This window comes from Miniopterus schreibersii (genome assembly GCF_964146895.1).
Source record: "Miniopterus schreibersii genome assembly, chromosome: 5".
NCBI lineage: Eukaryota > Metazoa > Chordata > Mammalia > Chiroptera > Miniopteridae > Miniopterus > Miniopterus schreibersii.
In genome coordinates this window covers 3,863,582-3,879,203 of record NC_138106.1, presented here as the reverse complement: position 1 = coordinate 3,879,203, position 15,622 = coordinate 3,863,582, and the positions used below count along the sequence as shown (strand labels likewise).

The 15,622-nt window shown below is 48.1% G+C and overlaps 1 protein-coding gene across 2 annotated transcripts in view; it reads left to right on the top strand.

The window, feature by feature from the left end:
- The first annotated feature begins 3,955 nt into the window (after window positions 1-3,955).
- TRAPPC10 (trafficking protein particle complex subunit 10) overlaps window positions 3,956-15,622 on the top strand; it is a 68,815-nt gene continuing 57,148 nt past the window's right edge. Inside the window, exons 1-2 of one of the 2 annotated variants that reach the window (XM_081138245.1) lie at window positions 4,132-4,194; window positions 11,238-11,320. Coding sequence is in view for 1 of the 2 variants with exons in the window: in XM_081138244.1 (XP_080994370.1) it covers window positions 4,128-4,194 (67 nt within the window). In the remaining variant the exon portion in view is untranslated. Of the gene's footprint in view, window positions 4,195-11,237; window positions 11,321-15,622 lie in introns of both variants that reach the window. The other variant, XM_081138244.1, reaches the window with a different exon arrangement.

Sequence of the window (15,622 nt, the reverse complement as noted above, 5' to 3'; positions counted from 1 at the left end):
ACCAGGAAAGGCCATCTGGGCTCAAGTTCCAGCAACCTTTAAAAAAACAAGTGCTGTCTCAGGACAAAAGGATCTGAAAAAGGAATGGACATCGATTAATAGTAATACCACCATTTCCACCATGATTAAAAGGAATTGCTAAGCCAGTGTTTGTGCTGAATTCAAGCATTTTCTAAATTCCCAGGTGAAATAAAGAACCTCTGATAGTTCTGCTCAGACAGAAACAGCCCAGGAGTCCCCCCGCTGCCCGTGAGCCTGAGTGTGGCCTAGAACCGAGTGGAAGAGCTTTGCCCTTCCCTTCCCTCACCCCAGAAAGATAGAGCTTCTGCGCCAGAGGTGGCCACTGGGGCCGGGACACGGCGTCTGCGTCGTCAGGAAGGAAGGGTTGTGAGTGACCGTTTTCTCGGAGTCTCTGGACAAAGTCTGGGTGACAACAGACTAATGACACAGAGACCTGGGCTTTGAGTCTGCATTCGGTGTTGCCAGGTTTAGAAAAAAATTATTTCAGCTACTTGCGTAGATGTGAAGTGAAATGTCATTGTCACTTTAACTTGCATTTCCTTGGTGTCTACTGGTCGCTGAGCCTCTTTTCTTGCGATGACTGGCCGGTGTATGGTCCCCTCCGATCTTTATTCGCCCGGTGTCCCTTTCCTGCCTTCGTTTGGATTCACCGAAGGTTTTATATTTTTCCATTTTAGTTTTTCTGCTGGCTTCTTAGGCAAACCTTATTATTTTTTGTAGCTTTGCTCCGGGCTAGTTAGCCTTGTATCGAATTGCACTTTGAGTCACTGCTGGGTGGCTTCAGTCCCCTTTCCGTCCACGAGCCTTCTCATCGCCCGCGTCCCACTCGCAGCCGAGGTGCCCGCTTCCCACGCGCGCAAACCCCCACGCGGGCGAGCCCTGTCCACCCGCCCTTCGTGCTATTGTCACGTCTCACACATACATTAAAGCCGGCGCACAAAGTTATTAGGTATGATTGTGTCGTGGGGAAATTATGGGGAGAAAAAAGCATGACAGCTACGTCCACGCCCTCGCCGATCGCTCCCAGCGGCGGCCGAGCTCCCGTGGGGCGCCATTCGGACCACGGCCGCGGGCTCTCCGCTGTATCTGAACGTATCTTTATCTGCCTTCATTTTTTTAGAGTATTTTTGCTGGACTTAGAGTTTTGGGATAAGTTTTTAAAATTCAGCACTTGATCGGTTTATACCATTGTTTTCCAGCTTAGATTGTGTCTGATGAGAATTCTTACCGTTGTTCCCCGGAAGGTGACGCGTCTTTCTTTGCTGGCTGCTTTCAGGGTTTTCTCTGTATGGTGTTCAGCAGTTCGACTGTGATGTGCCTGTATGTGTTTTTCTTTGTATGTATTCTGGGGTTTTGCTGAGTTTCTTTATCTATATAAATCAATCTTTTTCATCAAATTTGTGAGTTTGGGCCATTACTTTTTCCAAATAAAATTTCTGCCTATTGTCTAAGGCTCTGTTTACTTTTTCTTCAATCTCTTTTCTCTTCTTCAGATTGAATAATTTGTACTGATCTGTCTATAAGATCAGACTCCTGCTATTTCCAATCTGCAGTTAAGCCAATGCAGTAAAATTTCATTTCAGTTGTACTTCGTAGTTCTAGAATTTCCATTCTTGTTTATACTTGCTATTACTCTGCAGCCAGTCCCTTTCAACAGTTAAGACCATGTTTTCATTTAATTCTTTGAACATATTTGTTACAGCTACCGTGTAGTCTTTATCTGTAAATACAACATCTGGGTTATCTGGGGGTTGGTTTCTATTGACTACTCTTTTTCTTTACTATTGTTTCTACTTTCTGGTTTTTGCATGCCTAGTACATTTTTTGGTGTGTATACTGGACATTGGTAAGTCATAAGTTGCAGAGGTTCTGGATCATCTCCCACAGAGGAGTCCTGACATTTGTGGTAGCTGGCAGGTCAATTACTGTCTTTATCGCCTGATCTTGGATAGACTTGATTTTATTCTTTGTTAGGCTGGATCTGAGAAATGCCCAAGGTGTCCCCTACTTGGCAGGGTTCAATGTTCAAACCTCTCTTGCAGGTCTTGTCAAGGCTTTGCTTTACGCTTTGTTAAGGCAGGTCTAGCGTAGGCCTTATTTGGGGCAAGGGTTAGTGATGGCTCAGAGGCCACATCTTGGCCATGGCTTGTTTTTATATGACCTTTGAACTAAGAATAGTGTGTGTGTGTGTATGCATATAATCTTTTAAAAAGTGTTTTTGTAGATTTTAGAGAGAAAGAAAGGGAGAGGGAGAGAGAGAAACACTGATGAGAGGAACCTCAGTTGGCTGCCTCCCCCATGCCCCCTAACTGGGGATTGAGCCTGCACCCCGGGCACGTGCCCTGACTGGGAACGGAACCTGTGTAACCTCTCGGGGTGATGCTCGACCAACTGAGCAACACGGGCGGGGGCTAGTTTTTATATTTTTAAATAATTGCTTTTTTAAAAAAAATCCCACATTAAAATGTGAGACAGAAATTGTAGGTGGCCCTAAAGCCTAACATACTTCTCCGGGCCTTCCCAGATCAGGTGCGCTGACCCCTGGGGAGGTCGCCCTCCCTCTGGTGTCCCAGTTGGGCTGGATGTCAGTGAGGTCTCGATGAGGCCTTTTGACCTCTCGTCGTTGCTTGACCTCTAGCCCTGCTGGACCTCTAGTCTTCGTGCCATTCTCGACTCCGTCACTGCCTCCTGCTGGTAAGTCGCATGGAGTCTCCTCCTACAGGAGCTGAGCCAGCAGAAGCCGAGGACCTGCAGGCCCCCCAGGCTCTGGCTTCCACCCCCACTCCCTCCCGGTCGGCCCTTTGCCCTTCACGCGGCTGCGGGGCGGTGCGCGCTCTACTCCCGCGCTGGGCGCGGTGCCCACGCTCACAGGCTCGCAGGCGCGGTCATTTCGCCCGCAGTTACCCCAAACGCGCTCTCCTTACGCAAGGAACCCACATGCGGCTAAAGGAAGGTTTCCTTTTGCGGCACCCCCAAACGTGTGCCGTGCCTGCTGCACGGAGGGTCCCGCGCGGCTGGGTCAGGAGCACAGGACACGGCTCACGGGCGCGGGGTCAGCGTGCTGTGGACACTCGGGGGGCGGGCATTCCGACGCTCCCGAAGGAAGGCCCGGGGGCGAGCCGGCCTGGGGGGGGGGCCTGGGCGCACCGGGCGCTGCGGGGCCGGCTGCAGGGGAGGCGGGGTCCCGTCCCGCTGCGGGCAGCGTTGCTTCACGAGGCCGGGTTGAGAAAACAGCGCGGCAGAGGGTTTTGCAACCGCCAACTGCCGCTCAGCCGGGGAGGGGGCCCCGGCGCGGGGTGAGAACACGGCTGGGTCAGGGGCGGCCCACGCGGCCCCCACCCGCACGCTGCCGCCAGGGCCCCAGGTCACCGCCCCGGCCACGCGCGGTCAGCGACCCCAGAGCCATGCCCGCGCCCGTGTCCCGTCCAGCGACCCCCGTGCCGCAGGGTCGTCTCCGAGTCCGCGCGTCCTTGTCGGCGGCCCCGGGGGTCGTGCCTGTGTCCACGCACTGGCAGGGACCCCCTCCCCCCCGTGGCTGCTGCCCCCACCCGGGAATCTGCGTGGTGGGGCTGGGGCCGCAGGGCGAGGGCCACGCGCGTCACCCGGGCCGGGGCGACGGAGGGGACCCTCTGGGCCACGTGCACCCACCCTGGGCGTCGCGCTGTCCGCGAGGGACGAGGTCGTGCGAGCCTCGCGGCGTCCCCTCCCCTCCCCCTCCCCCGCGGGGGCCAGGTGCCCGGCCCGCCCCGCCCACGGGAGACGCGGGTCTCGGGGCGGCTCCCAGCAGCGCAGCCGCCGCCCGCCCGCCGCCCGCCGCCCGCCGCCCGCCTTCCCGCGCAGCGCGGCCGCCTTTCGGTCGGAGGGCAGCGCCAGGCCGGGCGAGGAGCCTCCCCTTTAAGGCGCGTCCCGGAAGCGGTCCCGCGGAGCCGCCGGCACCGGAAGTGGACGCGGCCGGCAGCTGCGGGCGGCCGGCTGGGGGTCTTCCTCCCGCGGCCGGGCGGGTGTCGCGGTCGCGGCCAGCGGCGCAGCTCAGACACGGGCTGGCCGGGGACGGCCCGGGGCTGCCCATGGGGCGCGGGGGGCCGGGCCGGTGACGCCGGACGCCCATGGACGCCCCTGAGGAGCCGCTGCCGCCCGTGATCTACACCATGGAGAACAAGCCCATCGTCACCTGTGAGTGCCCGGCGGCGCGGGAGGGTCGGCGGCCGTTGCGGGCAGCCCGGCCCAGGCTCTGCGACCCTGGGCCCCCCGCGTACCCCGCCGGGCCGCTTCCTGAGTGGAGGTGTGGCTGGGGAGGCGGCGGCGGCGGCGGGGCCGCGACCCCTCGGGCGACCTCTGACCCCGCGGGAGACGCGGGCCCGGCGGTTTCCGCGCAGCTCGGGGCGCCGGGCGCCGGGCGCGCTCCGACGGGGGGGCGAGGACAGCGCCCCGCCACGGCCCCGCCGCGGCCCCGTTCAGCCCCCACGCTCGGCCGCGACCCGCGGGGACCGTCCTCCCGGCTGCGGTCGTGTCGTCCGCGGGCCCCGCCGCTCCCGGCCCCGGGGGGGAGGGGCAGGGCCCTCGCGGCGTGCCGGCCGGGGAGCGTGGACCAAGTTCGCGAGCTGGGCGCGGTGGGTTCGCGCCGGGAGAGTGTTAAGCTGGGGGCCGGCGCAGCAGTCGGTCCCCAGCCCGCCCGTGTGGCACCCGCGACCCTCCTGCCCGAGCGCGCGGCGGCCCGGCCTGCTCCTGAGGAGAAACCCATTTCGCAGACGGGACGCTGGAGGCCGGCGAGCCCCGCGCGGGAACCCTCCCTCCGGAAACGAGACCGGCGCCTCTTTTCCTTTCTTTTTTCTTTCTTTTTTTTGGGTCACAGTTATGAGTACCCAGAGGAATTGTTTTTCTGCTACGGAAAAACCCCCTAATATTGACAGCTACCACTGTAGAATTCAGTACTTTAAAAAACACGAACGGGAAGGTTGAGATGTTGGCTGACATTTCGATGCCTCGCGTGGAGGTGTTTCCAGCTGCTGGGGTTGTGACCTCCGGCCGCGGTCGGCGCCGTGTTAGTGTCTCAGGTGCTCTTCCGGCTCCGAGGGGAGGCGCCCCTTCTGCTGCGCCCCGGGCGGCCTGCCCGCAGGAGGCAGCCTCTCTCTCTCTCTGTCTCTTCCTGGGTTTTCTTCTTTTTTCCTGATTAATGGACGCACTCCTCCTATGCTTCCTCTTGTCAGGTCCCTGAGAAATTGCATATTTAAAGTTAGCTGCTTCATCTTTAGTTGGTAAACTCTCTTAGGGAAATGAATGGTTTCGTCTACATTTGGAGACTCGCAGGATTCGGCAACAGCTGTTTTCTTCCCCTCTCACCCCCCGGAGTACCTGTAACTGAACGTCATGCTCAGCAGAGGACGGTGTGTGGAGTTGACCTGGAGGCCCTGCAGCTCCCGGGTGCTTTCTGAGTCCTCAGGGCACAGGCGCCAGGGCCATGCCCGGTGGGGTCTCAGTGGGAGGTTTCCTGAAACTTCTCCCCAGGTGGCGTGCACACTGTGAATGCCGCATGCATACTGCTCCGTAGGGGCACCCGCGGATCTAATTACTTGTCATACCCCTCAGCCGACCTTTTGCTGGCAGTGTTTCTGTGGGCGCTGTGTCAGTGCCTCTCAGAAGTTCCTCAGGCTCTGTTGGATTCCACCTGACCAGCCTTCAGTGTTGGAGATGGTGTTAATGTTGGTTTCATACACACATGCAGGTTGGTTACATCGGTGGAGGTTTCCCTGTTTTCCCTGAGTGAGTGCCATGTGCACTGATAGTATGTCTCTGTCTTCATAGGCGGCTCAGAAAGGAAAGTGGCTTCAGTAAGCTTTCACAGAAAGTTAGCTTGAAAAGGGAGCAAGATCCCTTTAGAAGTTGAAGAATTTTTAACTTTTTGAAAGGCTGCCTTCATAGTTCAGCTTTGAAATGACATTTTGATGTCTCTGGGGCTGAAGCTTTGGTGGCACTTGTCCTGGTTTTACTTCGTACTTTACCTGGTTCCATTCTTTCAGCTGCACATGCTTGGAGGGAGGAGCTAGTCTAAGCAGTGCAGGGATAGTAGGAAAATTGTGTTAAAACCATCCAGAGGCTTCGCAGTTTTTGGTATTATGTAGATAGTTGTCTTAATATGCAGCATTTTTGTTTTAAAAAATCCATTTACATCTTGAATACTTACCTAGCCGTTGTGCCCTTACGAGGCCTGCGTTTGGTCATTTGAAAATGAAAGCAGAGTTTATGCTTGTTTGTGGTTTTTTTCATAGACTTTAGAACATTTTATTTAAGTGAAAATGAATTGTGCTGTGCATAGACCTTTCCTAGAAGAGTGTAAGGATGTAACTGGTTCAGGTAAATTTAGGAACTGTTTATACATGGCCATGAGAAGACTGGAAAGTCCCCAGAGATTAGGGGTAAATAGAATTCATTATTGAAAAACCTTGCTGAATTATTTTACTGTTCTGAAGCTTCCTAAAAGTTTTAATGGCCTTCAGTCAGTAATGAAAAGTGTTTGAATCGCTGCCTACCTGCCTCTGTTGCAGTGACTTGCCTCAGCAGGGGATCTGCTTAGACCCAAGACTAGTGAAGCTTGTAAATACTGGAGTGGGCCATCTGAAAGGTACCTGACAGGGATGCTAGGTGAGCAGTAGTGGTACTAATAACCTGAGGACATTGGGTGATGAATTACCTAATCATAGCAATTTGAATACCTATAGTATAATTTATTAGCCATGAAAAATGCGCAGCGAAACGGAAACAAATCCAGCCCATCCATTTGATCCAAACTTAAGTTTTAGCTTAGATTTTTATTTTTTTTCCAACTACTGGGTCAACTCTTTGATTTAGAATAAAGACTTGGGTTTCTGATCCAAAGGTATGTTAGGAAAGATAAGTTCCTTTTCCAGCTATCTCATTCATGGACAGAGTTACGGGATTCCACCGCTTTGTGACTTTTCTATGTTGATTGTCGGCATCATGCCGAGCATGGCACATGCTATCAACATGGGATGTATAGTATCTGAAAAATAACAGCACTCCGTCCAGAGGCTCTGTTCTCACCCGTCACATCTCATAGTGCCTATTTCATTTTTCTGGATCTCTGTTTTGGGGGGTTCCAGATCTGATATAAGTTTTGTGGGGGGAAAAGGCAACAAAAATGAGCAGATCTATAATGCTTTATACCTGGTTGGAGTTTGCATTTCCCCCCCGTAGATTAAAGTTTTTAAATTTGCACATCACAATTTTCTGCCAAGCCTGAAAGTGTGATGCTTGTGATTTAACCACTACCTCAGTTTCATTACTAGAAAAGTAACTCATACTGTCTTTTAAAACAAAATTGATACACATAAATGCAAGTCTTAGTCCACATTGGGGTCTTAAGCCAACAGCAAATGTCAGGTGAGGTGTGGGAGAAGCACTTCTTGGGAAACCTCAGCTGTGCCGTGGAGTATATTTGGAGGGCACAGACTGAATCAGACACTACCATATGTGCTCACCTTTGTATGTCATTTCTACCCGTGTCTGGTTAAAAACAGGCCTGACTTGTGTGACCTAGAGTGTTCCATAACCTCGTCTCCATCTGTGAACTAGGGATAGTGATAGTACCAATCTAATGGGGGGAGATGGGGTTAAAAGAACGAATATTGTGAAGCACTCAGAAGAGTGATCAAGATGCAAAAAGTGTTAGTCACTTAGGAGACATTCCTAAACTCTCCCTGTTCACGATGGCTTTAGTGTTTCAGTAGTTTTTTCCTGGCACCGCTGGGCCAAAAGAATACTTACTAATTTTATTTATTAAGTAGTTAGGTCTAAATAATTTTGTTAAGTATGATGTCCTAACAGCAGCTATTTGAAAAAGTAATTCACATAAGTTGGAAAAAATGTTTATTTCATTCTTAGATAACCACAATACTACTGATAGGATGGTTGCACCCCTTGGGCACTGCACAAACTCTTTAACCTGGGACTTGGAATGGACTCTGTTACTCTCTGATTTTTTTTTTGGTGTGTGTGGTACTTTTATTACAGCACCACCCTGTTTTGTGATAATGACGTCAATGAAAGGAATATACCATGATCTGGTATTGAAACAATACTTGAAGTAGGGTTTGCTGCATCACTAGCTTTGCTCTTTGTAATTTAAACTATCTTCTGGGGCCTCTGGTGGTTTGCTGGTACCCTGAGGCACCTGGGTACACAGTTTGGGAACCTATGTTATTTATATATTATCCTGACTCTAAGGTGGACTTGAACTGATAATTTAGAAGTGAAAAACTTCCTTTTCTATTTGAACTTCAGTACATGTACCTGATTTACAAGATGTGTTTTTGAAGAGTTTCTACTAAAGTTTAGTTTATGCAAATGAAACTCCAGGGTCTGGTTTTTTTAACGTGCTGATGAATCTGAAGTAATCAAGCATGGCAGGTGTAACACATAGCCAGTCTTTCCTAGCAGGGAACTGGTGTGATGGTGTGGTCTATTCAGTGAGACGGCAAAGGCTGAGTTGGTTGTCTTTTATTGGAAGTGCAAGTGACTTACTGAAGATTTTTTTGTCTAAAAAAAGTTTTTTACCAGTTGACAGAGTGTCTTTTCCTATGAATTGCACAATTTAGTGTGTGTTGTCTCACAAGGGATCACTTGCAGGTGTCCTGTTCCCACTGCTCTCGTCTGGTGACTTCAGGTCTAGGTGACAGACCAGGGGTAGCAGAAAAGACTGCATGCCTTAAATACTCTCTTGGGGTGGAAGAACTTTTCCTCTGCCCTTCTAGGTTCTTCTGGCTGGTCTAATGATCAGTGGACATGGGACAGATTAACAAGAGAAAATAACCAAATCTAATTACATACATTTGTATGGGACCCCCACATACATGAGAGAGTCAGAGTCTCTACGTACAGGAGGGGTTCAGGGACAGACGGACAATGAGGGACATTCTGAGCCGAGGATGAGGTAAGGCACCTGGGGTAAGAAGAGCAGATATCCAGTAATTAGTTTGCCCTGCTCTATAGAGAGGTCAAGAAAGTTATTTCTGATGATAACTCTTATTATGGGCAAGACCCCTAATTTAAATTAAAGGAGAGGTAAAGTGCTTTTGATAGTGTATCTAAGAACTCTTTGTCCAGCCCAAGGTCACTGTAGTTGTTTTGGTGTGTAAATACATACCTGTGATTAGCGAGGTTCCTTTTATGTGTTTACTGGTGATTGGGCCTCTTCAGCGTTACCTGTCCATCTGTGTTTACTTTAACGCTTAAGAGGTACAGTAAAAAACATGTCTAGAAGATGAATTGGAATAGCACTAGGGAAAAAATGTGCATTCCATTTTTTGTGTTTTATACCATATGCATTAGTTTTTTGAAGGCTGCTGTAACAAATGACCAGAAACTGGATGGCTTTAAACAACAGAAATTTATTTTCTTCTGGACACCAGAAGTTGAAAATCAAGGTGTCAGCAGGGCCACGCTCCCTCCCAAGGCTCTAGGGGAGAATCCTTCCTGCCTCTTCCCACTCCCAGAAATCTTTGGCGTTCCTGGGCTTGTAGCCACATCACTGATCTCTGCCTCATCTTCAAAAGGCCTTCTTTCTCTGGTGTTTTCTGTCTCTTATTAGACATTTAGAGTCCATCCACATGATCTGGAACGATTTTTTTTGAGATCCTGAACTTAAATACATCTACAAAGGCCCTTTTCCCAAAGTCCCATTCACAGGTTCTGGGTGTCAGGAAGTGCACACATCTTTTGGGGGCCCCGTTTATCCCTATACCGCAGTATCTGCACTGGCAGCCAGGTGCATATTGGCCCAGCACCCAGTGAGCATCTTGGGTTTTTAAATCTCTCCTCTGTCTTTGGAGGCTTGTCCCCACTCTCCTCTTGACTAAGGGAATTCTACCTTGACATATGGAAATTGGGCTCCAGAAGTTGGGATGATCAAGGTGGGATGATCTCTTAGAAAAAGAGGATCCTTTTTTGCAGTCTCTCTCTTTCCCCCTAGGAATGCCGTGCCTTTATTTGGCTTCTCGCACATTTTCCATGATGAATCCTTCCTCAGTATTGTTCTAGGCACTTGTTTGTTACATCTTTCCCAAAGCAAGGGGAGAAATTATAAAGAAATTGACAGGAGGTTTAGACTTTGGCTTCACCAGGTATCTGGGCATTTTTCTTATTTTTGACAGATCTGCTTAGCATTTGGAAGTCATTGCATCAATTTCAGAGCTGAAATTTTAGGTAGAACCTTGGAACTAAGAATACCCCCTTGGGTAGTAATTTTTACTCAATCTTTAGCTCACTATTTATGGGCACTTTTAGTTCATCTGGATCCACTAGGAAGTTTCTAAGCATCAAGTTGAACAACAGGAAGGGCTGTCAGAGGCTTGTGAGGTGAAGACCTTAGGACATCACTGTGCTTGACCAGGTCCCTTAGTGTTTGGTAGTGTAATGAGGATCTGCATTGAGGTGGCTGACTGCCCCTCTACCACAGCTTTACCAAGTAGCTGGGGAGTCAGACACCCTCTGCCCACACGGAAGGGCCTTTTTCCCTAAAATTAGCTCTCAGAGAAAGCATTTCCTTATGGAGTTAAGTGAAATAAAAATATCATTTCCTTTAGTTTAGCAATCTAAGAACTAAGTGAGCCACACTAGGAATTTTTAGTATAATCTAAAATGAAGCTTGTATTCTGAGAACATACTCTTATACCCAGCCCCATCATCACTTCTGCCGTAGGATATCCTGTCCTTTGGGGGCCCTGGGTTGTGTGGTGTAGATGGAGGAGTCAGGCCAGACTTACCAGTCAGCGAATATGAACTTGGTACCTGTTACATGCCGGGTGCTGCTGGAGGTGCTTGGGCTACTTTTGTGAACAGAGCCGTCAGCCCTGGTGTAGCTGGCATTCTAGCAGGAAGAAATAGACAACATACTAAACAGTAAGTTACGTGCTGTAACAGGTGAGCCTGTGGGAAGAGAAGGTCCAGAAATGGGAGAATTGTATCGCTTGAGACTTTTTATTGTGGAGACTTGCCACTTTGTACAAAAGTAGACAGACTATTATGAAGACACCCTGCAGCCTGGCCCCAGTGGCTCAGTTGGTTGAGCGTCCTTCTTTGCACTGAAGGGTTGCTGGTTTGATTCCCAGTCCAGGCGCATACCAGGGTTGTGGGTTCAATCCCTGGTTGGGGCATGTACGGAAGGCAACCAATTGATGCTTCTCTCTCTTCCTCTCTCTAAGCCTGTCCTCAGGTGCGGATTAAAAAGAAAAACAAACAAAAACCACAGGAAACCCTACAAACCTATCACCCAACTTCAGCAAGGGTAAATTTGCCAATCTTGCTTCACTGTATTGCCCATTTCCTCTAATCCTTCATTATTTTGAAGAAAGTCTCAGGTACCACATAATTTATCCATAAATGTATGTGTTATGGACCAAATGTTTTGTCCCCTATCCCCCATTCACAGGTTGAAGCCCTAACTCCCAATGTGATGATATTTGGAGATGGAGCCTTGGGAGATAATCAGAATAAGATTAGGTCATGAGGGTAGGGCCCTCATGATAGGATCAGTGGCCTTATGTGCCCTGTGCCCACCAAGGAAAGCCATATGAGCACATACAAGAGGCAGAGGCTGTCAAAAAGCCAGGAAAAATGGCCTCACCAGGAACCAAATGATTGGCAACTTGATCTTCGACTTCTGGCCTCCAGAACTGGGAGAAAATAAATTTATGTTCTTCAACCCTCTCTGTCTATGGTATTTTTGTCATGGCAGCCTGAGCTAAGACAGTGGACTTAAAAAAAACCCCACATAACTACACGTTGGCCAGGTAGCTCAGTTGGTTAGAGCATCCTCCCAATATACCAAGGTTGCAGGTTCAATTTCTGGTCAGGGAACATACCAGAATCAACCAATGAATGCGTAAATGGGTGGAACAACAAATCGATGTTTCTCTCTCAAATTAATAAATAAAAATTAAAAAATTTCATTCTAAAACAAAAAAACCCATAACTACAAAACCTTTATAATACCTAAAAAATCCCTGATACCAGATAGTCAGTGTTTGCGTTTATAATGTCTTAAATATATATTTTTTAACTCTTTGAATTAATTAGTATCCAAATAAAGTTTTTAGATAAGTGTTTTCAATTTCTCTTAAAACCTTGGCTTCTCCTCCATCTCCCTTTCTTTCCTTGCAGATTGTTCAAGAGCCCAAGGGGTTAATCCTGTGGCAGTGTCCACCCCCCGCCTGGACTTTGCCAGCCGTGTCCTGTGTCGTCCTCAAATACCGTTTTGCGCCCTCTGTGTTTCCTGTACAGTGGTTATTGGAGCCAGAGGCAGGGTCACATTCTAGTTGGATTATTTTTGGCAAGACCATTTCGTAGGTGGTGGTGTGTTCTTCCATTAGCTGGTGTGTAATGTCAGATGGCCTCTCTTTTTGTGATGTTAGCAGCCATTTATTCTCATATCAGTATTTCCCAAAGGGTTGTACAATGGTGATATTTTAATTTTACCATGTCTTTTTCATTAGCTGAGGTATTTCTGTACAGGAGTGTGTATGTGCATATACGTACACACACGTGTATGTTTATGTTATTGGTTTCTCAGTGGTAGAGTGGGTATAGCTCTGTCAGGGAGCTGTTCCCTGGTTCATTCTCCTAGACTCCCACAGTAGAATTGGAATGGTTTCCTCTTTCTCAATTTCAGATAGTCCTGCAGGAAATAATAGGCTTACTGCATCTCTCTTCCAGTTTTGCTGCTGCATCTGTTGGTGATTCCTGGGGCTGTGGGAAACTCTATATAATTTTGCTACGCATTGCTGAATTCCCCTCACCATTGAGAAAGCTGCACCATTTGAAAGCTGCAGTTGGCCTCAGTGAGAAAGGGATTTTGAACAGACTTTTAAGGAGGTGATGGGGAATCTGGGCAAAGACCCTTCTATCCTAGCCCCCAGAGCAGAGCCTTCTGGAGCCACACTATCTCTTGAACTTGCAAGTGCTATGATTCAAATTACTACCATCATCTTATTTTTAAAAAAAAATTTTAAAATATACAAGCTGTTAAAGGCTGATTCTTCAGTATTCTTATATTTATATGTATTTGTACAGTCTTTTTAAGTCTAGTCTGGTCTCTGAGTGCTAGAGGTGACTTGTCCCCCTGGCTACAAGTGTTCGCTCAGACCTCTTTAACACTTGGCACGTGTGCTAATTATCTTTCCTGTTAAAAAGAAAGACTTTGGGACTTCATATCATGTGACTAGTATCTCAGTATCAGTTGTAGCCTCTTTTTACAGACTCCCACAGTATAAAACTTGATTAACACTAATATACTTTGTACTTTTTTCCTTTTGATTATACCTATCAGGGGAAGTAACTGTTACCTAGACTTGGTACTGGGAAAGTGGGAAAAGCAGAGTGGGAGCAGAGCGTGTGTGTGTGTGACTGTACATGTAACAGTAGGGATCAGGAGGAGGGCTAGATGGCACGGGCACACCATGAATGCCAGCGATAAAATGGCAGGTATGCTGAGCTGTGACTTAAGATCACCCTCATTTTGTCAAGCCAAAATGTGACAAGTGATGACCAAATGAAGGTGATTCCCATCACCCGACGGAGGGATTGCTTTTCTTTAAACTTGACCTTTGGTGCAGAGCTGGGGGAAGGTTCATTGCTTTTTTCTCAAATATGTACCTTCCAGTAAAGGGAGGGCAGTGTTCATGTGTAGAATGGAAATCAGTTGCCTAGTCATTTTAGGGAACAGACTAGCCTGGCTTTCTACTTACAGAATCTGGAGGACATCTGGATCTTTTTTGTTTTTTCTCACAGACCTTCACCCCCCGTTCCCACTCCCAGTGTGAGAACCCGTCATGTGCAGATACCCTGGGAGCGCCCTGGGGAGGTTTCATATTCCGTGAGTGTGCCTTAGATGGTAGTTTCCTTGTGAGAGAGCTGCCGGTTTGAAGCATTAATTTTTAGTACTGCATTGATGTTGTACATACATTTTAACAAATCTGCTTTACGCATTATTGAACAGGCTGAAATGACTTCCCAGTTGGTGGCCTTGGGCATTTTTATCGCCCATCTGAAAGCTTATTCTGCCAAAAGCTGTTGTGGAGAAATTAATGTCTGGTCCGTGGGCAGGTACATGTGTTCTTAGGGTTCAAGACAGTGGTCTCTCAACATGTTTTCAAATGGGAATGAACTGCTAAGTCATGATCTGTTGCTTTCTTATGTTAACAGCATGCTTAAAGAATAGCTATTTCTGTAAAACTTTCTATAAAGCAAATATTAGAAAAATTATATATTTCCCTTGACTTTTTTGTTAAGAAGTAGACTCATAGAGTCTCTTTCTTGGAAGGGTCTGAAATGGGTCATCTTGTCCCAGTGAAGCCACTCCACTGCTGAGTGGTCACCAGAGTCCCAGTAGGAGATGTGAGACACTTACCCTTCCACATGCATGTTCCTCTGCTGAGCTACAACCCATTAGCCACCCCCACAGTCCTTTCCGCCCATTAGTGCTGTGGGGCCTGTGGAGCCCCACAGGATAAATTGAACCCTTTTAAATGAAGACATCTCCCATTAGTTAGTTGAAGACAGCTATCTTGTTAACAAGCTAAAATAATCGGGATGTGTTAAAAAATCAAGATAAAATGAGAGATGTGTTTTATTGGAAAAGTTACTATTTGCTCTTAACTAAGATTATACTAAGGCTTTGAAGAAAAATTATACTATATGAGAGTATCAACAAATATTTTAAATCTATATTTAAGATATTTTATACAACATAAATCTCCAAGTAAAAATACTGATCATGAAAACACAGGGTCTCAAGTATTCGGAAAACTTATCTCAGCTGCAGATGGCTGAATTTTTTTATTTTTTTTTTTCCCCCACTCTCTCATGGTTATAGTTTCCTGATCCTTTTATACTTTTGTGTTAGGACCTTCACAGCATTGGGACTTTAAGGATTGGTCACATGGAAAGCAGATGGCAGAAATGTTCACTCTTGATGACAAGTCTTCTGGAACCTGTATATTCACTCAGCAGTGTCAGCACAGCCCCTGCAGATTCATAGCAAACAGTAAACTTAAGGAGCCGAGAAGCAGCGCAGAGCAGTAGTGGGTATTGAGTCCAGGGTCAGGCTATCGGGCTGAGTCAGCCCCAGCTTCGATGCTCATTAGCTGCTTGGCCTCCCGCCAGTTAGGGAGGGTCTTGGTGCCTCAGTTTCCACAAGTGCAGTGGCCCTCTCTCCTTGGGAGTATCAGGATTCAGGGTGACTGTGTGCAGAGTTCTTAGGGTGTGCCAGCCCAGCACATTGTATGTATGGACAGTCACCGATGGCCCTCTTGACTTCTGTTAGCCGGCTCTTACCTGGTGCCAAGCTCTCTGTAGCTTAGTGCGCCTTCCTTTGTCATCAGATCAAAGGTATTAACGGAGATGGTTTTTTGCGAGTTAAATGCTTTTGTTTTTCCCCTTTATGTCTTTCATATATTTTTCATAGTTGTATTAGTATGCTATGGTTGCTGTAACAAATTACATAGATTTAATGCCTTAAAGAAGCATAGGTTTATCCTCTTAGAGTCTGGAGGTCGGAAGACTGAAGGGTTCTCCTCGGGCTGAAATCTAG